General features: G+C 42.7%; 1 protein-coding gene across 1 annotated transcript in view; it reads left to right on the plus strand.

The window, feature by feature from the left end:
- The first annotated feature begins 2,011 nt into the window (after positions 1-2,011).
- C1qtnf7 (C1q and TNF related 7) overlaps positions 2,012-25,214 on the plus strand; it is a 100,214-nt gene continuing 77,011 nt past the window's right edge. The window contains exon 1 of the mRNA XM_076864553.2: positions 2,012-2,238. Within this exon, the coding sequence (XP_076720668.2) occupies positions 2,226-2,238 (13 nt within the window). The 5' untranslated portion in view covers positions 2,012-2,225. The remainder of the gene's footprint in view (positions 2,239-25,214) is intronic.

Consider the following 25,214-nt stretch of genomic DNA (forward strand, 5'->3'; position numbering starts at 1 on the left):
AAGGAATTGGTAGGTTCCTATAAGTCATCAAATGCCCTCTCTCCCTATTTCCATTCCTGTTTATGATGTAACCATTTCTTTCCTGGGCTTGTCTCACCCTGGAAACACCTTGACAAATGCAGTCACCATAGGCAACACACACAGCTCATGTTTTCCCCAGCCCCTGCCATGGAGCTACTGAGTTACTCAGCACATATCTTCTTTTGAGCTGTCATGACTGTCAAAGCCACCCAGTGTTATACCTCTGTGAAATGTGGAACTCCACCTTTCCAGCCTCTGGATCAGCTCCCTGGCCACTCATCTATGACTATTGGGCCAAGGCCACTGAGTGAGGTTTTGTTAGAGCAGCATTCATACCCATTATCAATATTGGTATTAGTCAGGAAAAGGCATGTTAGCTGCTGTGACAAACATTCCTCAATGTCAGTGATTCATAAAATAGGTCTCGCTAAGTACTTAATACATAGAAAGATGCCTAATTAAAATTTGCTGAAGAAATGCTTTATGATATATAAGCAAATAGGTTGTTTTAATATATTTAATCTGTTACTGTTAACAAAATCAAGCTTCAAAGAATAAATTCACACATAGAAAGCCATATACTGTAGATCCAGGATCTAGATCCAAACCCATGACAGTTGCTTGAGCCTACAATTCTCTCCTCAGTAGCAATCAGAGCAAAGGTAGATTCTATCTTATTCTCTGTATTTACAACAAAGAAATCCTAAAGCCTGACCATCTCCCTGTAGTTTTACATCCTTTCTCTCCTTCAATGATTTCAGTCAGAAATATTATATTTCCCACTATACATTGCATAGTAGTTATTTTAGGTGACTCAAAAAAATATAGTGGGAAAGAATCTATAGTTTTTGAAATAATGAGGGTTTGGCCTGAAACTTGTTTGTGTAACTTTGTGCAGTGAGTATATTTAATGATTTGAGCCCATGTCAATATTTCTAATCTCTACTGAATGGTCTGTTTATTTAGCCAATGTTTCTATTCACTTAGGGAATTTTATTACTAGCTATTTATTAAGTCCAGCACAGGCATACATTGTCCTATGATTATTTCTGTGCAAGTTTTGACATAGTAACCACCTCTATTGCATCTACATATATGCAAGCCAAAATTGTCAAAAACTGTTGACTGGTCTGAACATAGGCAATACTTCATTCATTCAATATTTATTGAGTACCTATTGTGTAGCAGATACTGAGCAAGATATGTTTGGGGATATACTATTTTTTTTTAATTAACTGTGTTTATTGACCACACTTCACATTGTTTATAATCTGAATTCACAAACGCTTGTGGGAGTAAGGCAGTCAAAGAAAGGATGGAAATAGCAACATTTGTAATACATTTACAGACTGAAATGTCGGAAGATTTATTCTGATTAGAGACTGAAATGTCAGAAGTTTTATTCGACCCGCACAGAGACAAAACTTGCAAAATAAGCATCCTTCCTAGAATTATGATTCACATATGGAATGAAACTTAACCATAACATCATCTCAAGTACTTTCCTGTTTTATAAAAACATCAGGTACAATTATTTGACATTTTCAAACAGATAAATTAGGGACACGATGCACAGAAATAACTCAGCACAAAGAAGATATAAACACAGTTTCACTGGTATCTCAGTTTGTGAGTTGAGGCAAAAACTTTCTTAAGTGCTTTATTTCTTTTCTTCTTCCAGCAAAATGATGCCATTGGGTCCTTAGGTAACACTTTAAAAGGCAAAAGCAATGTGGAGCATTGGGGCGCATAGAGCCACTCGTGGGAGAAAGAGTGCGCAGTGTTTAGATACCTGAGACCCTGGCTTTTGATTTGCCTCTGCCTGGGGTCTGCACATGGTGCTTGCTCCTGCTCCTTCCTAACGAGTGTATAGATTGAGCTCTTTGAAATGTGAGTATTATGGGAAGGATCGCAGTTGCTTTAAATTATAGGAGTTGGCAAGTGCCTGGGAGAAGGAGTGGGAGGCTGTTTAAACTGAGGAAGACAGTTGGAAACGCTGTACACCAGCATGAGCGCCACGCTTCAAACGCCTTCCCCTGCTCAGAAGAGCACTTTATTTTTCATCAAGTCGTTTTGGGGGTTGTTTTGGAGCAGCTCCGAGTAATCAGCATATTTCTGCTTTGCATTTTTTTAATGGTTTCTAAATTCATGGGACAACCAACGCAAGAAATCCTCATGTTTGGGGGAAAAGTTTGATACCAGCAATGCCCAGAAGAGGTAAGCTACCATTTGCATTATAGCTTTTCTCTCTCTCTTTCTCTCTCTCTCTTTTTTTAAAAATTTTATTTTCCCTCCTCTTTGGGTTTTGTCGAAATATTTACTGGAAGGACTTGAAATAGCTACTTGTAAAGAAGTGAGGGAACTTGAAGAAAGAATGTCAACAAATGATAAATCAGAGGTCGGAAAACCTCAGCAGCGAAGCTTTCTCCTACTTTCTATTCTGCTTGATGCGTGAATCTCTGTGAAATATCTTTGACTATTTGGAAATGCCACTTCTTTTAGAAAATGCTGGGAGAGGGTCTCCAAAGTCTCCCATCTGATAGACCTAGTGTTGGTCAGTGCAGCGATGGGCTGATTTAGGTTGAGGTCAGAGCATCTATGTTTTCTTATCCCATTATGTGCAGCTCAACTTCTGGAGCTGATTCCTATAAGTCAAAAAACTTTCCCGTGGATTTTAATATCATTCCTAAACTTCTCTTAACTGTGGTTGTAATGACTTATTATAAACTTGTTTTGTAGCCTATGTCTTTTGAAGTTAAATAAATCATTTGAATTTTCCTTGTAATGACACGGGAAGATGTTACAGATATTACACATCCTTGGAGGAAAAAGGAACAAAGAAAAACATATTTAGATTCAATAATCGTTAATTCAAGTCACAGTGGGCCGACAATGTTGTTATCTCTGTAGGGTGACTTTGCCTGGCCAATTGTGCCTTGTAAACAGGTAGGGAGCAGACAGCCTCAGACATTTCCTTGTCTTTCTGTGCATCCGTCATAGAAGCAGCATCTGGTGATTTGAGGTGCAGGGGCATTAATTATGGAGTGTGCTGTTTCTACTTGCCCCAGAAACACTGTTATCAGGGTTCCCATCTTCCCAAGGCAGAATTCCAGGTGTAAAAACCAGATACCCACTGAGATCTACAAATTCTTCTGCAGGCTGAGATTTTTAACAGAGCCCCTCATTGATTACGCACACATACACATGTGCTCACAGGCAGAGGTTAAAAAGCCCTGTGGGTCTGACTGAGCTCCAGTGGTTTGGGAGGTCGCCTCAGTTGGCAAAACCCAACTGGTGTAGAAATGTTCCCAGTCAAGGTCCTGGCCTGCGGGGGGAATGTGGGGGCCGCCCAGGGCCACTGCTCTTGGGCTGTGAAAGGCTCTACCTTCCTGCTGTGCCCGTGGCTGCTGTGTTTCTGGAATATGTTTTCCTTCTGTGTCAAGTTCTGGTTACGTAAGGTGGATTACGGTGGCTTCCCTGCCTTGCGGCTCAGAGATTAAGGTCAGAGGAAGGACATTCTGTAAAAAAGAAGGCAGTTCCACCAGCTTGTTGCCGGTGGTCAGGGGACACCCTCCATTAAGCTTCTCTCTATCCGTGGTTTTAGTGAATGAAGTAAGGGACCCGCTGCTGCGATCTGTCGCCCTGCTCCTCTGAATTTCCTCTCGTGTCCTCCCACCGTTCCTATCCCTACCGACCCACAGAGAGGGATCCGGGTTGCACAGACAAGATTATTACCCTCGCCTCCTTCCCTGGTCCTTTAGCCCATCCCCAGGCCAGTCGGGGAAGCCCCCACCCTCTCTGGAAGGGGGTCTTCAGGGCCCCACCCATGACCTCATCGCAGGCAGCCGGAGAGCCGGGATGGCCAGCGGTTGCATGGCGCCTGAGCGCACCCTGGGGACGGGTGTGGCCGAGAAACGCACCGTGTGGCATGACGTGGCTTCCCATCACGGGCTCCGGTGGAGGCTGGCGGCATCTCTGGAAGACAAACCCGCCAGGCCCCACCCCTGAGCCCGAAAAGGCCCCACGAGGACAAAAACAAAAGGCGGTTAGGGTTACTAAGGAAGCCCCAAGCCAGCTGACTCATCGGAGTCACGGGGGCTGTGATGAAACCTGGACAGCGCCCTGGAAAGGACAGGTCAGGGTTCTCCCCCAAAGGGTGCTAGTGACAGAGGCCCAAGTGACCTAACTGCACCCTCCTCTGGCCTCAGAGAGACAGGAAGAGGGAGCAGCGCCTACGAGGGGCACGGGGTGTTGTTAACTACTGAACTGCCAGGCCGTGGCCAGGCCTCTGACCTGCTTTGGATATGAACCAGGCTTTGCCCCAGCTGTGGGCTGCAGAGATCCACGCTGGGGGATAGGAGAGAGACATGCACTTACTTCAGCAATCCTACCCGGGTGTCCACTCTGTAGGAGAGACCTTAGCAAGATTCTTTGAACATGAGTCTCAGCCCAGACAAATTAGACCTCTACAGCAGTGCACAAAGCACCCGAGGACACCAACAAGTGCTGGGCATGTCAGCCTGCTGACATCAGGGAGCTTCTCATGGAGTTGTACTTGAGCTAGATCTTGGGGTTGAGCGCCTCCTCATAGAGAGCCATGAGGAGCCAGGGCATCCAGGAAGAGGCTGGTATGCAAAGGCTCAGAGGTGTGAAAATCATAGCCGCTCCAAAAGCCAAATTGCATGGAGTGGCAAGGCTCTGTTTCCCAAAGTGAGCGCCAGGGCCCACGCTTTCATGGGTTTTTATAAGTATTTTCTGGTTAGGCCAATATGGGAATGTAGAAAACTGCACCACAGTGGACCAGAGCCCTGGTTCTGGGTTCAAAATGCCTGAATTCAAATCCAGTGCCCCCGTCTTAACTGCCATGTAAACTCAGACCCATTCTAGCTTCAATTTCTCCATCTACTAGTGAACATTTCCATCTTTTAGTGGCATTTTAAGGATTAACTTAGAGAATCCCTGTAAGAGCCTATTATCAAGTACCTGGCATATGAGAGCTTAATGGATGTTAGCTGTTTTTTTGGATTTAGTGCTCGTTTCTTTGTTGCAGGATCTCTCACACATTTTAGTTGGCTAATGGGCCCAATGACTCTCCATGAGTGGGTCATTAGAATCTAATATTTTCCAATTCATTTCACCAGGAATTTTATTTTTTTCCAAGTAGCATCACACAGACCGTGATGTGTGCTGGAAAATGGTGAGATCAAATGGGTCCAGTGCATTGAGGCCAAATGTCCTTAAAGAGCACAAAGTTTCCCAAGATCTTATCTGAAACGTACCAGTCTTTACCAGCCACTTCACAAATTATTTTTCATGTTTCTAAGCTCCAGAGCCCCCTAGGAAACTGACTGTCTTAAAACCATTTTCAACTTTTAGAAGGAAGAGGTGACAGCAAAGTAAATTTTAGTCTGTGATTTTGCACATGAAAAGTTAGCCTTTGTCTCTGGTTTGAGGACCTACTGTCCTCAATGCAAAAGATAGATACCAGAAGGAAATGTGGTCCTGCTTTCAAGGAGCTGTTGATTGAATGGGGAAAATAAAGCACACCTTCCAATAGCCAAAATGTGACTTTAGATATCACAAGACACGGTGTACACGATGTGAATGGAAATTGAAAGAAGAGACTCCAATTATCGGAAAAATCAGTCACATTCTTTGACATCTATCATGTGCAAGGAACTGGGCTGAGTCCTTTACCATGTGATCCATCCATTGAAACCTTACAACCAGACCATAGGTTGGGAGTGGATTAGTTCATTTCACAGTTGAGAAAACCTGAGCCCCAGAGACATTGAGTAACCTGCCTGTAGTCTGTCCAAACCAAAGGGGAAGCAAGTTCTCAAGCTTAGGTCCCTCTGATGCTCTGCGTCCACCACCAAGGGAAGACTCCTCCAAAGAGGGAATGTGCCAACTGGCTTTGAAGATGAGAAAGGGTTGGTGGAAGGTGCAGAGAGAGAGGCACAGGCACCAGAGAGAAGAGCCCAGGGAGACAGGAGAGCAGCCTGGCAGGACAAAGCACGAGTTCAGAGAGTGGGGAAGGGCGAGCTGGAGAAACTCGGTTGGAATGGTGAAAGCCTTGAATGCCAAACCACAGGGTTTGGACTTCTTTCATGGAATTATCATTAAAGGTTTGTAAACAAGAAAGTAACATGATGAGAAGGGATGATTAATCTGTTCGCAGCAAGGACAGAGGCTGAACTTCAGTGGGGAGCTAGATTGGTGCCGGCAAGAGACAGCAGCAGCTGCGGCTCTCAGGGCAGTGAGGGGAGGTGGGGCACAGTTGGCCCAGTCTCCAAGGCCTTCACCAACACCAGGGTCTTTCCAAACAACAACCCTGAGGCCTCCCTGAGTCCACAGTCCACAGGGGGCTCAGTTTCCATCCTGTCTATTGGGAGAGAAAGGGTGGAGAATGTAGAGTGCCGAAGGGACTAGTTGACCTTTGAGGGCTCTCCCGGCTTTCAAGCCATAAAGATAACATCCTAAATATTTTTATGGAAATCATTAACTGCACAGTTCCCTATTCGATCACCAGGTTCCAGACTTCTCCTTCATATCAAGCAGGCATGTTTCCAAAACAACTTCAGGGTCTACAAAAGTTTTATGAGTTTACAGCTATAGCAATTACATAATAATGGTATTGGCACGCAAGGACTGGGGGAGGGTGCATTTTAATATACCCCCTCAGGGAATACTTTTGTCCATCTTCCTGGCCTCTGCCTCTTGCAAAACTCAACTGTCTATCTCAGTGATTAAGAACTCTCCCTGCAGCGTGTACCATATCAGAATTTCACAGTGTCTCGAATGAAAATTATTCTACCTAGGTGTCTTATGACCTCCTGCAGCTTGCAAATCGGTGATAAGCTTTCGGGAAACAGGGAAGAGTTCCTGTTAATTCTGCAATGCCTTATACCTGTAGCAGGTCTGAATCTTAACTGACAAACAGGTTTGCAAGAGACGTCACATTTCTTTATTTTTCTTAATTCAACTTAAATCCGATTCCAAGAATTTGTGCCAGTAAGAACTTTAGTTCCAGAAATTATTGGTGCTCCTAACTACACAATCCCCAGCATTTGGGTCAGGCACAGATTCTGGAACATCCTCTGCCACGTCAATTCTACCTAGTCTTTTTGTCCTTTCTGTAAGGAAAGAATCTAATGAAGGAAATAGAGAGGAGAGACAACTCAACAGGAGCAGGTTATTTGGGACAAACCTGCAGAGGGGGGCCCAGTTGAGACGGAGCCCCATCTTCTGTTTACAGCCTGGGTAGATACAGGGGCATGAAGGAGTGGGGGAATTTTTGCGGGTAGGCCATTGCTAGGGGAGGGTCCTTGTGGTCGTCACCTCCATTCTTTGAGGTGGCCACTGTTCCATGTTAAACCAGGTGTTTAAGAATTCCATTTCCAGGTAACAATTTCCTTCTTTTGCATGGTGATGGAGTATGGTCTGGGGTTTAGGTCAGACTGAGTTATAATGACCCCAAGGTGACTCTTGTTCTAAGTTGGAAAATAGGTTCGAAAATGGCGCTGCCTGCATCAAGTTCTTGCTGATACTTTTGATTTCTGTGGATTCTACTTTCAAACCCTCATGGGGGACTGGGAATCACTGCAAAGGTTCGGATCTCAGTGTCTGAACAGTCGGGGCAGCCCTGCAATCTGAGGTCTGGTCAGCCACACAGGGCCAGCGTGTCCACTTGATGTCCCTTTCCCCCTGTCTTCCTAAGTTTGGAAAAATCTCCCATCAAAAATCTCTCACTTTCCCGCTCCACCATATACTTTGAGGCAGGGACTCTTGGTGGGGGGCGGGGGAAAGGAAGTTGTTTTCAAGAAACTTTTGCCTTTTGCTTCTTGCTCTGCAAAACCCTTGAAATAAGGAAATGCAAAGAGCCAGGCGATGATTTTGAAATAAGAAGGCAGAAATGGAGAAAGACACACTAATTAACATTTTGGTATGTGCATGTGATTCTGTCACATATTTACTCAATTATCATCAATAAAATATGTACCCCTCTAGATAATATCATGACTTCCTCGAACTCACTGTTTGCTTCCAGAAAAGGAATTTATTATGATCAGACTCATAGTGTCTTTTTATTGAGTGCCTACTCTATGCCAGTACTGCATATATATTCTTTCCATGACCCCATTTCTTAGACTAGGAGGGTGAATAGTTTATCTATAGACCTTTGGAGAATAAGAGTTGGAGCTAGTATTTTAAACTGATTTTGTACCAGTCTCCAAAACCTACACCCCTTTCACACTACCACACCAAATCCCAGAAAGGACTCCTGATTTTCTATTTAGTGATTTGGAGCTCTGCTTTTGACTAATCTGTCAGTAACCATTTCCAACTAAAATTTATTTTAAATGGAGTTTTTTTTTTCCACCATATACAGTGTAATTCTGCTGGATACAGTGATAACTCTAAAGTATGTTTTACATGCAACTCATGGTCAGGTGTCAGGGTCGGGAATTTGAGAAGACAGCAAGGTTGAACGCTTTGTCTAAGGCACGGTTAGAAGAAGGCTCAAACTCCAGCATAGATTTGTCTTTCTTCTGCCTCAAAGTCAAGGGAAGGAAGTCAGTTTTAACTAATGAAAAGCTATTTATAAAACAGTGTTAAGTATGTGCAGTTTCAGGGCCTTTGTGGGCTGCGAATAACATAGGAACAGCACTAATCTAGGTGCCTTAAAACTCATCCTAACAGATGGATTCCGAGAAGATTTGAGAGCTGTTGTTAAAACACTGTGTCCTTGCTCATGGCTGACAACAGAAGATTTTCTTAGATCGATAAGCGATCTTTGTTCAGCTTCCTTTTTGAAGCATTGATTTATTTAGAAAAGACCTTTACGAAGTGATTTTTATCTCATTCACTTGAAATCGAATTGAACACCACTGGAATCTTAAAGGATTCTTGGAATGTATCTGCCTTGCCAACCCACTTTATCACAGGTATCTCTATCAGCTGCCAGGATCATTCACAATTCCTCTTTCCCTTCACAGTAAAAATCATGCTCCTCGGTGTGGCCTGAGGGCCTGCTTTGGATTGAATGCCACCCCAAAAAGCATGTGTTAGAAACAATGCTCAGTGCAACAATGGGTTGGGAGGTAGGGCCTAATGGGAGGTGTTTAGGCTATGAGGGGTCCAGCCTCAGGAATGGGTTGATGCCTACTGAGAAGGCTGTGAGTTTTATGGCACATGCTCTCTTACCATTTTGCCTTCCATCAGGGGATGACATGGTAGGAAGGCCTTTGCCAGACATAGGCCCCTTGATCTAAGGCTCCTATCCTCCAGAAATGAAATGAATCTGTTCTTTGTAAATTACCTAGTTGTAGATATTCTGTTACAGAGCATGAAACAGATGAAGACAGGAGTCTTTAAAATCTCTCTCTCTCTCTCTCTCTCTCTCTCTCTCTCTCTCTCTCTCTCTCAGTGTTGTGGGGTTGAACCCAGAGCCTCATGCACACTAGGTGATTACTCCACCAGAGAACTACATCCCTGGCCCTCGGAAAACCTATCTATTGACTGCCCTTCTTGTCCACTCCTTGTCCACTCAAGGACACTCCTGCCACTCTCCTCCAGAAATCCATTTTCTACATACAGTGAGCTCCTTGGTTTCTGGGGCAGCCCTCTTGTCTACCTGATATCATTCTAAATAATCTGAGTCCACATCTTACCTTTGTATAAACTATGTTAAAACTATGAAATTTCTGGTCCTCAATCATTTTATTACCTACAAAAAAAAATTATAATTTCATAGGACTCCAATATAATCTAGAAAGGTAAAAGACAAACACTCCCTTCTTAAAGTTAATTTACATGCCAGCTCTTACATACAACAAAAAATGTGTTGATCATCCTCTGTCCCTGAACCTGGGATAGAACGGTATCTAAACAAGACTTTTAAAATTCATCCAAGCTGCAGGCCTCCCTTCAGGTCTCCTGCTAGCAGTAGCAAAACACTCGTCCTTAATAGAGCTACCCCTTCCATTAAAACACCACTGGTCACCAACATGTTCTTTGTCATGCCCGAATCTGTTTTTTTTTTTTTTTTTTTTAAACATCTCACGATTGGTCTTTGTTTTGCTTTTAGATGTAACAAGGAAAAGTCTTCTTTCCTCTGGCATTTTAAATGCCTACCCACTCTTCCCCAGAACACACAAGGGAGAACTGTCCCAGACACCTGGGACTCACCTAAGATTTGTGCGGCCCTCTTAAAACAGACATCGGGACTTGACCAGCAGATTCCAAATGACTTTCACAATTCCAGCCAACTTCATCTTGATGACCTGGGATGGCACGTGGCTCCCTGAGGCCCTGTATTGAGAAAGAATCAGAACCCCATCTGGAGTCAGCAAGAAACCAATTAGTGATGTCAAACAGAAAAATCAGATATTTTCCAGAACTGTTCTAACTACTATTCTGGATATTATCTGACCTCCCAGAGTATAAAGAAACTGTTACTCAAATTCTTTGTTTTCCTTAATGCTAGTTTTGTATCAGTTATTTGCTAATAAGCCCATCTCATGAAAATATTGAATAAGACATTCAGATTATTTCTTAAACTTAGTTATGGCACAGCTTGTTTTCACCCTTGTTAAGGTGCCACTTTTCTTCTTACTGAACTAAAAAATAAGAAAGAATCTGGAATCATGATCTCTTTCAGTTTCAGCTCTTCCTCAGGGCTGTGTGTTGATGGCAAGTCATGTGAATACTCAGTCTTTGTAGATCATTGAAAATGGGAATAGCATTTACCTACTCCACTGGACTCGCTGGGAGTATGAAGTGAGATACTATGTAAGAAAAACATAAGGCTCTAAGGTGAAATTTAAATGCTGGTTATCGTTAGGAGCCTGATTTCTTCTAACTGGCCAACTTGATTTCCCTTTGGCCTCTTTGTTATGGTGGCATCCTTCTCTCTGGACAAACTGGCACCTAGTTGGACGTTAACAACAAAAGCACAAGCAACAGGGATGCAAACATGCGAGGGACTTGGTGAGTGGACTTGCATGTGGGTGCACCCATGCCAAGGCAGAGAATTTCAGCCAAGATGGAAATGTCTCCAGGATGTGGTCAAAGCAGTGACAAGCAAAACCCAGGCAGCTTTGCCTGGCTTTCTTTGATGACAGTCATGTCCCCTGAATTGTGGTTTCGATTTCCAGTTTCACTGCAGTCTAGCCACATTCTTTGACCGATCATGATCCAAAATTTTTAAATAGAAAATTCCAGAAATAAATAATTCACAAGTTTTAAATTATGCACCTGCATCATTCTCAGTAACATAATGAAATCTTACACCATCCTGTTCTATGGTGCCAGGGACATAAATTAGCCTTTTGTCCAGTGTATCCATGCTGTATATGCTACTCACCTGTTGGTCGCTGAGTAGTCCTTCTAGTTGTCATATCAACTGTCATGGCATAACAGTGCATATGTTCAAATAAGCTTTTATTTTACTTAATTATGGCCCCAAGGTACAAACCTGCATTACAGTATGTTGTTATAACTGTCCTATTTCCTTAAATACTATTTGAGTTGTCAGTCTCTTGCTACACCTGATTTATAAATTAAATTTTATAAAGATGTATATAAAGGTATGTATGAGTAGGAAAAAAACACAATTTATAGAAAAGTCTATACTATCTGAATTTCAGGCATCCCCTGGAGGTCTCACTGATAAGGGGGAACTACTGTAACAAGGCTTTGAACGTGTGGTTTGGAATGATTTGTGCTTGCCATTTGTTAACACATTTCAACATTGCTGCTCCAATTCTTTGGTCCACAAACATATAAGCGTTTCTCAGGGATACATCATCAGTAAGACATTCGTGTAACTCTATGTAACATGCTAATTCAGGGACCACAACCCTTAATCTACAGGGCCAAGCAGAAAATGCACACTAGTGGGTAAGCACAGGGAGACCCTTGAAAGCCAGAACTGCCTGCTCTAGCAGCAGCAGGTGGACACTATCTGATGAATGGAATCCAAGGAGAACTTGGCCCAGCAAGTGCCAGTTGTTTTATGTTCGATAAAATCCATATATCTGGATGCTTTTATGTGAAATATTCCTATTTTTAAATGCTTGCTGTGTGTTTGACCTATGAAATGGCATTTTCATAGAGTTGAACTCACTGTAATTTAGAGACAGAATGAGTTCCCATTTTTTTTTTCCCACTGTGCGAGAAATCTCAAGAGCCTTTGCCATTCTGCAAACATGTCCTGAATAAACACATACACACGTGCACATTACCTGCCAGTCAGGCTGGAAAGCAGAGCTTCCCACTGCAGCAAAGGCGGCCCCGTGGACGAGCCCTCAGTTTATCTCTCAACACTCTTCGGAGGCTGAGAAGGTGACTGGCCCTGTTTTGCAAATGAGACCCACACCTCACCATCGGTCAGCAGGGACACAAACGTAAATGAGCACAAAATCTGCTGGTCCAGTGCTGGAGTCCTACGGCCTTTGTCGCACAGGACCAGGGGAGGTAATGTGAAATGTTACTGCTGTTCACTCCTCCAGTGGTGGACACAGAGTGAGCCATGATTCCCTGTCCTCTCTTGGCCCCAATCTCCCTGGCCTTCTACCCCTTCTGTGGAGAACTGGCCTCTCCTGCACGTCCCCCATTTCTCCTTTTCTACTCCTTAACTTAGTCCTCTTCTCACCTGGCCTGCTTCACTCTGTCTCACCCTCTTCTCACCCCATTCTTTGTGCCCTGTGTTTCTTTCCTTTCACACCATGTCTCAGGTCTCTCTTTCCGTCACCCACATTCTCTTCCTATTTTCTCCACTTCAGCTTCCCACCCTTCTCTCTCCTTCTGCCCGCCTTCTCCAAGGTTCCTTCCTCTTTCTTTATTTTCTCCCTGCTCTCTTCTCCACCCTCAAGTCTAAGTTCTATTGCTTTCTTTGTATTTATGCTTCATTTCCTGTAGCTTACAAGCCCCCCATAAATAAAGTGCCTAGCCCAGAGCCTGGTACGTGGTAAAAACCCTCTAAACAAAAGTTGGCAGCTTACACACACGATTTGAGGTCAATTGAAAGAAATGTGCAAAATAAAGCAATTTAAATGGAAACAGAAAATCAAAGTCATGAAGAGGAGGAAGGACAAATATGTGAACCACAGGACCAATCTGGTTACTGTGATGGAGTGTGAAATTTCACTTCCTGGCAGCCAAACCCGAGTCTTTTCAGACAAAAAGTGACCCGTGTATTCTCGGGTGTGCTCAAGGGGGCAGAGGGCCAAAGCAGGGCACTGAGCGCCCTGCCTTCTGCCCTGACCCAGACCCCGCCTGGGGTTTTTCCCTGTACTTGGTTTTATTTTCAGCAACCCACTAATCTCTCACGGAGCAGTCACGCTGTGTGCTGGTGAAGCCTCACTCTGATGCTGTTTGGAATGTTGTTTTGTGCGGTGGAGAATGCGCGTCTTATAGTGAAGGCAATTCACAGTTGAAGTGGTTGCTATGGCGTTGCTAGCGGAAACCTGTCACTCCTGGTTAATCTGCAAGCCTACGGAACACCAGGGCCAGCTGCAGCTGGGAGATAGATGGAAGGAAAGTATCAGATAAACGAAGAAAGGAAAAGCTCTCCTGAAAGCTGTTTTTTTCCTTTAAGACACTCATTTCGCCATCCTTCCTTGCCCGCGTTACCATCACTTTCCTTCTGAGACAGATTTCAGGTTCTGAATATTTCCCTCCAGTAGGAATTCCAGAGTAATTTTCCAAGATTGAATGCTAATTACTTAATATTTTAATCCAAAAAGGCAGCACAAGGTAGGTTGGCTGTGAAGCTGGAACAGACTTTGGGGAAGTTTTGATTTTCTGGATGGGCACCACAGGTCGATTAACTTCTCACCACCTCCTTGTTGCAAAAATTGAGAATGAGAGTACCCATTTCTTTAGTTTCATTGTGAGGATTATATGAGATAATATGGTGCCCTATAAATTACAGCTAATACTAAAATTCCTGTTTCTACCATGGGAATGAAACAGAAGAGAAACGTTCAGGCAGGCAGGGTGGAGACTGAATCATGAAGCACCAAATCTTCTTCCCTCTCTTCCTTCCTTTCTCCCTCCCTTCCTTTTTTCTTTCTTCCATTTTTCCATCCCTTCTTCCTCCCTTTTTCTCTCTTCAAAGCTACCCAGCGTGAGCATGCATTCAATAAGCTTTCTAATTAAACAAAAATTGCAGATTTCTTTATACAACAACTCCAGCTATAAATGGCCTTAATTATAAGATTTGTGTCCTTTACTTCACAAAAAGATATTCTAAATTGGATTTGAATGAGATCCTGAAAGAGATCCAGACGTGCTTGGCAAGTGGGAGGAACGAGCGAGCGTAACAACATGGCGTAAGTAGGGCAGGAGTCCTGGCTGGTGTCCTCAACCTTGGTTGCACCCAACCAACCAATGAGGGAGGTTGGAAAAAGTCCAGGCTGCACCCAACACCAGGACATCAGGGTCTCTGGGGGCAGAACCCTGGCATTTATGATTGTTTAAAGCTCCTGAATGCATTGCCAAAGTTGAGAGCCATGGTTGGAGGGGATGGCCTATGGTGTGGAGAGCTGCCCACCCCAGGGCTGCATGGTGTGCTCAGGTGTGGAGACATCGATAACCTTCTAGACACCACAGAGCCCTTTCAGGAGACTTGAAGAAACAGTCATCCTGGTGTGAAAGGAAGGAGAGAGTGGCTAGGAAAGATCTAGAGTGGCCCTTGTGCCTTCAACAGACATGGTAGAACGAGGGGACCCAGGGGAGACAGTGGAGGAGTTAACAAAGGCAGCATGACTCTTTTTAGAACGAAACTCATTTTTTGAATATGGGAAACCTAAGCATATTTAAGCTAAAACAAGTCTACCACATTTTTGTAAGCTTAAAATTTAAATTTTGGAAAATGGTAAAAAGGAAAAAATATCTGCTTTGACCCAGTTGATTCATCAGAGGCTCCTAAACAACCAAGCATTTCTCCTGCTTCACACCTCGCCATTTTAATTGCCATTTATTTAATTTCCTGCTGTGTCAAATATGTCACTTGATCACTTCTCTTCACCCTCAAAAACCCTGTAAAGTGACCGCATCTCATCTCACAGACAAGAAATTTCTCAGATGAGTAATCAAACTCGGAGAGTTTGCCTGAAGTCAGTAAGTGGCAAAACTAAGACTCAAGCCTGGGTTTGCGTGACCCCAGAGTTCAGTCTTTCGACACTGCCACTCTGGGTGTAAAGAAAAAATTTAATTCTAGAAGAACTGCATACTTCCTTCAAAACCTGCAAAATGACACACACATTTACACACACACACACACACACACACACACACACACACATACAACAACAACAACCAAAAACTGTGTCCTGAAAGATACATCAATAGCTTCTGAACAAAATTGGTGAGAAGTGAAAGTCTCCAAGGCTGCATGCAGCTAAACCTTCAAGTTGCAGAAGGGCTTGATTTCCGAGAGGGCAAGAACCCTGGCAACATTGGCACAGATGCCTAGGAAGGTAGTGGAGAAGAGCCAGATCTTTGCCAACATTGGCACAGATGCCTAGGAAGGTAGTGGAGAAGAGCCAGAATCAGGATTGCCCACAAGGACACTAAGGGGATGTGCAGCCTTCTGAGCTAAGGGCAGATGAGTCTGGACAGGAATGATCATCCCAACTCCACTCATGCCCACCATCTGCCCACTCCTGCCTCCTGTCCTGCACAAAGCTCTTGCCCATTTCCACCTGCTGAATCATCCCGTACGTGTCAGCTTAATGGGTCATCTTCTCATCTTCTCTTGCGGAAACCCAATCTCCATAGCCCTTAATTACCCCTGAAAACTGATTAGAGTCCATTTGTAACATCTTCCTCCTGTTATATCCAGGTATATATGATCCACAGGGCTGTTTGGTTTCTGGAATATTAACTTAGAAGATAATGAAATCTAATATAAATATATTAGCTCCAAATAGCAGCATAATCTGTGTCAATGAGATGATTCCCATTTGGTCTTCAGAGTGTAAATATAAGTATTAGTTATCCTTTGTAACGAGACAGGGGAATGAGAAAAATATTGCTTCCTTTCCAATGAAAAAGACCTCAAATTCAAGAATTGCTGGTGCAATGTTCACTTGAAGGAGTCAGTGACATTTCATATTGCCTTTCTAAAGCTAAAAAAATAATAATAATTTTATATTTTAAAAAAAGCTGGCTTTCAGGTTCATTCCAGGACAAATTTAAATTCTTTGAGAATAAAGTTGGGTAAGACCATAACAGAGACTGTTTAGTTTGGACGAGAAAAAATGCCAAAAATGCCCATAAAAGGGAGGATTGGCTAAGAATTTCTTTTTCAGCTCATATTTTCAGATTTTAAAATTTGAGAGAAGATATGAGACACCCATAATATACAAACACCTCATCCAGGGCTTGTGTCTCACAGAAAGTTGTCCCAGGGAGCTTGTGGGGTTTTGGCCAAGGCTGCTGTCCATGATGGCCCTCACTGATCACAACATCACCGGAAGGAAGGAACGAGCAGGCTGAGGGCCTACTGTGGGTCAGGCTTGTGTCCTCAGTCCTGACTAGGCCCTGGACGAACATCGCCTCATGTGGGCCTCCCAGTTACTCCCTTTAAGTGGATGTTATTCCCATTTCCCCCCCAAAAAGGAAAAAGGAGCCGAGGAAGATGCAGAAGCTGAAAAGCATGACTGGTGGGGGGAGGGGGTAAATCCAAGGTGGAAAACCAGATTGAAATTCTGTCCAAAATTTGTTCGAATCAATGGATGAACAAATCTCAGAAGGAAGAAGAAGGAAGGAGAAGGAAGGAGAAGGAAGGAGGAGGAGGAGGAGGAGGAGGAGGAGGAGGAGGAGGAGGAGAAGGAGAGGAAGAAAGGAGGAAGGAGGAAGGAGGAAGGAGGAAGGAGAAGGAGAAGGATCTCATCACACACTGAATCTAAAGGCCCTGGCTCACTAACCCTGGGAGACAGGAGCTGGATCTCCTCTGGGAGGCTAAAGCTTCAGTCAGGGCACATCAGGTGTTGACATGGCAGTGAGCAGTCATCTATCAGTGGTATGGCCCACCACCCAGCATCCCCAGGCCAGAGGGCCACGTGAAATAGCAATCAGAAAACACTCTGATGAGTCAAGAGAGACACTAGGGAAAAAAGGCAAAAGATTTCACTGGAGTTTCCAACAAGGGGTCTCACATTTTCATGATGTACCAAGCTCATACATTTTGTTGCTGACTCTGGAAGTGAAACTGAAGATGAGAAGAATCTCTGGGAATCTGACAGGGAGAGGTGGATGACAGTTGATTCACGCTACTAGCATGTGGGAGTGACCCAATCCTACCTCATCTAGAAGTGTCCAGGGCATTGTGGGACACTTGGCATCCCAGCACTCCTGCCTCCCAACTAAAAGTGCCAATCCCAAATACCTCCCAAGGGGTGTGGTGCCACACCCACACCTATGCTAAACCCACAGAGAGGGAGAAAATCAAGGTTGGCAAAATGAATGGTAGAATAAGAATTAGATTGAAAAATCAAAATTTTTAAAAACCTCAACATTAAAGAAACCTTGGGGGCTGTTGATCAAATCTCTGAAGCTCTTGACAGACCACCTAGAATCTCATTGGGAATTCCTGTGACCTGTCCACTCCAAGAGAGTCTGATTTACAGTTGCAGGGACACAGCTGGAATGGGTTTCTTTCCCTTCCAAAGAATGGCTCTTTGACCAAAGATAAGTCTTCCCAGTGCATGATAAATACAAGCAGGCCTCCATACCTACGCCCAGCCTCCCAGACTCAGCCAGAGGCGGGAGGCCAGGCTACAGCCCTTCACCTGTGCACACAGGGTTAGACATGGGTCTAACCCTGCAGTCTGTGGGCCCTACTGTACTCAGGTTTGGACTTGTCTATGAAGGGTCTGGCAGGTATAACAGCAATGGCCTGTTCACAGAAAAGGCCTTCAAAGGCCTTAATGAGGACAGCAAGCAGCCCTCTGAGAAGCCAGGGCTTTGGGGTTGTGTTGGCTAACCAGGCATTTGAGGGCTGGGTTTAGAAGGCAAAAAGTAACCCATCAGCCATAAAAGCACACACAGTCAGTTCTCATTATTTGTAGTACCTAGGTTATACAAATTCACCATGAATGTTGAATTAGCAAGTGCTGAATCTGTGTTTTTAGGGTTAGGTACCTGGTAGCCTTAGGACCTGATCTTCAGCAATTGATCATTACATAACCTCATTTTATGTATGCTTATTTTATATATATTGCTCATCCACAAACCATGAGCTCAGATCAGCAGCACTGTAACTCACACATGAATGAAGCTCACCTAACACAGGCATTTTCTCTGTGATACATCTGACAGCCTTCTTGCACTCAGAACCACTAGACAGCATTTTCTATGCCTGATGTCATTTTAATCTGCAAAATCACCCAGAAAATCACAAAAAAATAAGAAAGATGTCATGAACTATACTGCAAAAAAAAGACACTTGCGTATAATGTGAGGGCTGAAAGCAGAAGGTCTCCATCTCAGCTATTTGATCTCAGCTATGCCTAATTGTAAATAACCATCAAAGCACAATTATTTCTTGGAAAATACAAATAAATTTTAGCACATAGGTGAGTCTGCATTTATAAAATCTGTGAACAGTGAGAACTATCTAAAATTTACTCACACACTTGGGCATTATGTTTGCACTTGATCGCAGCCTAGGTCTCCAGTGAAGTCATAGCTATGTTTATATTAAAGCCCTCCAAGTGTTAACTGACCTAAGGGACACCAGGGTTTCAAATGAAAATAAATTGTTCTGTTGAAAAGCACTTTTTCTCTGAAATAAAAAGGACCCCCAAACGTATTCATAACACATCTTTCCAAGATATTACATAAGCCACTTGCACATTTTAGCATTAAATTGAGAAGGTCTTCCTGTTAAGGCAAACTCTTTCCTTTTCTTTCTTTTTTTTTCCTTTTTCTAACTAAATTTTTTCATTGTTTTTAATTGCCACATAGTAATTGTACATAATCATGGGGTGATGTTTTGACATAGGCATATGATGTGTATTGATTATCAGAGAATAATTAGCATATCCATCACTTTGAACATTTATCATTTCTCTTTTTTTATAATTTTATTTATTTATATGTGGTGCTGAGGATCGAACCCAGGGTCTTTCAGGTACGAGGCAAGTGCTGTACTGCTGAGCCATAACCCCAGCCCAAACATTTATCATTTCTTTGAATTAGATTCAAAGTCCTCTTATCTAGCTATTTTGAAATATACAATAAATTATTAATTATATTCATCCCACTCACTCGGTCAAAGCACACTAGAGCTTATTGTTTTATCTACTGTGTTTTTACCCATTAGCCAACTGGGCTCCTTACCCTCTCCTCCCTACCTTTCCCAGCCCCTGGTAACCACTACCCCACTCCACTTCTAGGACATCAGCGTTTTTATCTTCTGTGTATGAGTGAGAAAGTGTGGTACATGTCTGCCTGCTTCTGGCTCATTTCATAATGTCCTCCAGACCCTCCCATGTCAGTCAGACTTTCTGGAACCTGGTGGATCTTAGTTCTGTCCTCAGAAATGGCACAAAACATGGCCCCTCCTTCACTAGGGAGTCTTTCAAGTACCCAAAGACACGACCAGCTCTCTCTTCTAAGCCTGCAACTTCCTCTTCTGACATCCCACCTGGCTGTTCTTTGCAATTCCTCCGTGTTACCATTTCGGTCACTTGGGACAAGGGACTAATCTTCCACAATCTGATTGCCAACCCCTGCTTGGGTTCCAGAATTAAATAAGTGGTCTCAAACTCTGCTGGTAGGATACTTGATTTGTACAAATTTTCTGGGGAGTAATCTGGCAATATATAAAAAACTCTTTAAAATGATCCTCTCTTTCCAGGTCTTAAAATTCTACTTTAAGGAAATATTCATGGACTCGTGCTAACACTTGTTCCAAGGATGTTCGTTACAGGTTTCTTTGTTACACCAACATGTGAAAACAGCTTAAACACCAAAATTAGAACCACACTTAAGAAATCATGACATGTCCATCTAGCCTTTAATTTCTATGCAGCCATTAAACAACAATGTAAACAAATCTATATTGACTTCCATAGGTATTCATATGATCATATTAGAAGATCAAAAGAATGAGTGTGACCTAATTAGATTTTGATTAAAACATCCATCTGTGATGCATAGAGAAAAATATTACCCACAGTTTAACATCCACTATCTAAGGTTGGTTCAATTTAAAGTATTTCTCTTCTCTATCTCTTGTTTTCGATAATAAGCTACTCTGGTTATAATAAGGAAAAATCAGTTCTATTTAGTGTTTAGAAAGAGTAAAATCAAGAAACTTCTCAGTAGTTTTTCCATTGCTCTCAGAATGAAATAAAAACTCCCAGCTTGGGGCAGAAGGTAGTCCATGATGTAACCCCAGCTTGGGGACAGAGACCTTCTGTGATGTTACCCCTCAACTGTCATCTCCTTTCAATCTTCACAAGCACTTTCCACTTTGGCCCCAACGAACCTCCTATAATTCCCCAAATCTGTACCCATTTACTACCTGCCACCTTCTCTGCTTGGAATATCCTCTAAGTTAAGAAGCTGACTCAGCGGGGGGTGTCCATTACATAACTAATGAAGTGTCAAGACCAGTCAAAGGCTGTCCACCTCTGAAGCTCATGCTGTTTTCCCAGGATCAAAATTAAAAACCAGGACTGTCAAGGTCCCATTTTGTTCTAATGATCTTTGTGCTACAATCTCAGCAAGGGCAACTTAATCACTTTTTTATGACATTATCTAAGGGAAGAAAAACCCTGAAGTAAAGTCACCTCCATTGCCATGTGTACAGAAGGTCAATGTGTTTTCCTCTTTTGAAAGGAATGACCCAGACTATTCAAAGCAATATTTTAGCCAGACATTAAAGCCCAGTTTGCAAGCAGATGCCCTGTGTTGTCAGATCTCGCAAATATGGTCTACTCGGACTTCTTTGCCTCTTTCATTAAAAGAATCTAATATTGAATTTCAAAACCCACATGGCATAAATAAATTCCAGATGTCTTCCCAAATCTCTAAATCTCACATTAGCCTAAAAAAGAGACATTGCTATATGCAAGTGAATGGTTACATTTAGTTCCCTGAGAATCCAAAAAGATCTTCGGCAATTCTACAGCCTCCTAATAAGAAAATATGTGAAGGGCTGGGCTTGTGGCTCAGTGGTAGAGCTCTTGCCTACCATGTGTGAGGCAACTAAGTTCAATTCTCAGCACCACATTAAAAAAATAAAATAAAGTTATTATGTCCAATTACAACTAAAAATATTTTAAAAAAAAGAAAATATGTGCGCTCTCTTGAGTCTTAAGAAGCAGAGTTCTCAGGATTCACAGCCCAGCTGTCTGACATCTGCTGTGCTTTCTTTCTCCCCCGACCCAGGAGGCAACAGCCTCATGATAAAGTTCAGGGCACAGATGCCAGGCTGTCTGGGTTCCAACTCAGCTGAATGATTGGGCACACGTCACTTACCCTGTCTATTCCTCAACTCTCTCACTTGTAAAATGGGGGTAAGCCTGATACCCACATCTCATAAGGTTGCAGTGGAGATTAACAAGGTAATAATTGAGCACAGTACCAGCCACACTGCAAAACACCTACTCTCAACATTCTCCAAGAAGTATAGGGCGTGGGAGGTCCTCAATGGCCAGGAAAGTCCCTTCCTTTCCTTCCCTGCAGTTAAACAGGCCTGAGTCTCCTAGTCTTTGATTACCAAGATACCCCTCCTTTTGTGAGTAACTTGAAATCACAGACCCTTCCCCTAAGCCTGGCCCAGACTTAACTTCCTTACCTGTGTCACCATGTCTTTTCACGCAGCCCAACTCATGCTGGTAGAAGTAAAGGATTTGTGGAGGTGGCTTCACTTCTCCAGTTAAAGATCAACTCTGTAGAACACCAACATGCTCATAATAGTAATCAAAAAAAAATATGGCTTCCCTTCTTCTTTCCCTCAAGCCCCCATTAATGACTGGCATCTATGTTTGCAAGAAAAACGTAATGATTGCCATAAACGACCTTCATTACTCACCTTCAACATAGCATTTGCAGCCCATACATCCCCCACAATCTCTGACCATGCATCAGTGCCAGGTGGCAGCTGGACAAGCTTTGGCACTATTTCACACACAGCATACCTTTTCACCTCCCAATAATAACAAAAGCTAGCATCATTGTGGAATATTTTCTTGTTCAACAAGCACTTTCACATATATTACTTACTTACTCTCTCCATCAACACACAAGTACATAACCATCATCATCACCATCACTACCATCATCATCCCCATCATCTTGCAGGATGCAAAATTAAAACCTGGGAAAGTGAAAAGACTTGCCCCCAAACCGCTCAGCTAGTAAAAGGCGCAGTGGGAATTTGAACCTGCATTCCCTGACTTAAAATTTTGTACTTTTTTCCCTTTCAAAATCCACTGCTTAGTTGTAGGATTAGAAAATGCAAACCTTAGAAGAAGCCTCATTAATTCCTTGGTTGCATCTCTTCCTTTGGATGCATAAATTTTTTATTTTGAGTTCTGATTTTTCTCCTTTGTCTGATTTTACCATGGTTGGCAAGATTAAGCTTGGCAGAGTCTGTCAGCCAGGTGGAGCTGTGTCTGTAGGCTATTATGACTGTGTATTGGACTGTCGGTTTTCAGAGGGGAAAAAAAAAAAAAAGGTATTTTTAATTGGTGTTTTGTTCAAGCAGGATCTTGTTATTCTGTGGCCAAATGATGCCTCATCTAAAAGGAAATATGAACTATTCCAGAAAATTTGCTCAAAAAGAAGCCAAATCTTTTGCAACAAGGAAGTATTATACACAAATCTGAAAGAGTTCCATAATGAGTCTAGGACAGAAATGAGGAGAGATGTGTGTGTTAGGGAATTTGTTTGACTTCATGCAACAGAATCAACTTCAGCAGCCTGCTCAAATAGGAGTTTGTTTTTCTCCTCTAAAAAGAAACAGGTTTGGAGATATGCATCCAAGGGTTGGTGCAATGGCTCTGTCTCAGTTGGAGCTACCATAACAAAAAACCATCAAGCGGATGACTTAAACAACAAACATTTATTTCCCAGTTTGGGAAACTGGCAAGTCTGAGATCAGGGAGCCAGCCGACCTCATGTCTGGTGAGGCTCCACTTGCTGGATGCAGACAGCCACTTTCTAACGGTATCCTCACATGGCAAAGGGAGAGAGAAATCATCTCTCTCTCTCATGTCTTTTCTTACAAGAGCAATAATTCTATTCATGAAGGCACCACCTTCAATTACCTCCCCAAGGGTCCCACCTTCAAATACCATCATACTGGGGACAAGGATTCCAGCATTTAAAGTAGGGGGGGGGGGGTGAGCCAAAACATTCAGCTTCCTACTGTCTTCAGAGATCCAATTTCTTTCTACTTCTCCGTTCCTCTGTCTTGGCCTGCAGGTCCCTCTATTATGAACACAAGATGTTTACCTCAATGTCATGGCTGCATTGTTTTATCAACTCAGTACAAAGAACAAAATCCGAGCAGACGGCACCATCTGAGACTTTCTTCTTACTCAGCAACCTGTTCCAACAACCTCTTCTTACTAATGATTGTCCCAGATGGGTGGGTCCCCTAGCCCGGGCTAGCCACAGGAAAGTCTAGAAAGGTGTCACATTGCTTTTCCATACAAAAAGCTCTCCATTAATAAAAAAAGAGTGGGCAAGTAGACACTGTGCAACTACTAGAGGAATCTGCCAGGAAAACGTCCATTCAACAAGGGTCTGAAACGTGGTAGGCACAAGCTAAGACAGTGCTAAAAAAGAAAGAATGCTGTCCTTGCATTAGATCTTTAAAAAGTGACATCCAGAGAGACATACAATGTGAAATAGGATGCACATGTCTCAGAACATTGCTATATAAAATTTTTTCATAAGATAATGCCTGACAGAGAGAAAACATTAAAAAATGGTTTCAAATATTTCTTTCTTTTTCATCTCTCTTTCAAATGAAATTAGAGATGTAACATTGGAATGCCATTATATTTGCATTGTCTAATTAATCCTGTGATCCAACTATGGCTATGCTTCTGGCCAATGTTTTCCATATCCCCCAGCCCCTGGCAAACAAAGCCTTACAGACTTATTAGAGCATGTCAAATTTTTCCTGCTTTATGTTCTTTCACTTTGGTTGACTCTCCAGAGCTGTAATGATAATGTGTTCACTTATAACAGTATCAGCTAAGACATAAATAGTCTTTGGTGGTTATCAGCCTCTTCTTGGCACTGAGTAGGTACTCAATGATATCTAATGAAAAAAACAAATATCAGCTTCATCATTGACCAGCTGTGCCATCTTGGGCAAGCTTTATATCTCCAAAGAGTATTATGAGCTGCTGGAATTTTGGAGTTATCACACTGCCGCACTGTAGCAGCAACAGCTAATCACTAGAACCTGCCACATGGAGACTGGGGAAGGAAATTCACTGGAAAGAGATGCTCATTGTATTATGCCAAAGGCATTTACATAGACTATTACCCACAATGTCACAAGAACATTGTCCCTCTACCATTAATTAAAATTATCAGACAATCCTGAAAGGCAGTAACCTCACATATGAAAAATACTAAAGAAATGACCCATAAGCTTTTCAAAATCATACTCTGAAATTTTTTATAGCATGTATAGAACACACCATGAAAAACAAATACTTCCTGGGCAAGCATCCTTCTGTTACATCAGTAGCCAAGCATATGGGACAAGGATGATAAAAGCAAGTACCCAGAATTCTTATCTCACTGACACAGCTGTGTTGTACATACATTGGGTTTGAGTTATGGGAAATGGTTAAGCAGTCTTGCCAGACAGAGTCGAATGTAAAAATCTCTCCTTTATGAGGCAAGAATAGTACCTCTGGATTGTTGGTGAAAACCAAAGCTGCAATGAATTTAGAAATCTGACATATCATCTCCTGGAGCTTCCTCTCTGCAAAATGTAAATTCACACCAGAGCTAGATACTGTTTCCTATCTTGCTTTCCACATTCATGTATCTGACTCCTCATCATGAAACAGCTGGTCAAACAAGGATTTAGGAAGCAAACAAGCAGGTGTTTGGCAACATATACTAATTTACACATAGGCTAAGTCAAAACCTAACGTGAGCTAGGAGATCTCTTGAGAGATTTTTTTTTTCAAGCA

This window comes from Callospermophilus lateralis, chromosome 8 (assembly GCF_048772815.1).
Source record: "Callospermophilus lateralis isolate mCalLat2 chromosome 8, mCalLat2.hap1, whole genome shotgun sequence".
Classification (NCBI taxonomy): Eukaryota; Metazoa; Chordata; class Mammalia; order Rodentia; family Sciuridae; genus Callospermophilus; species Callospermophilus lateralis.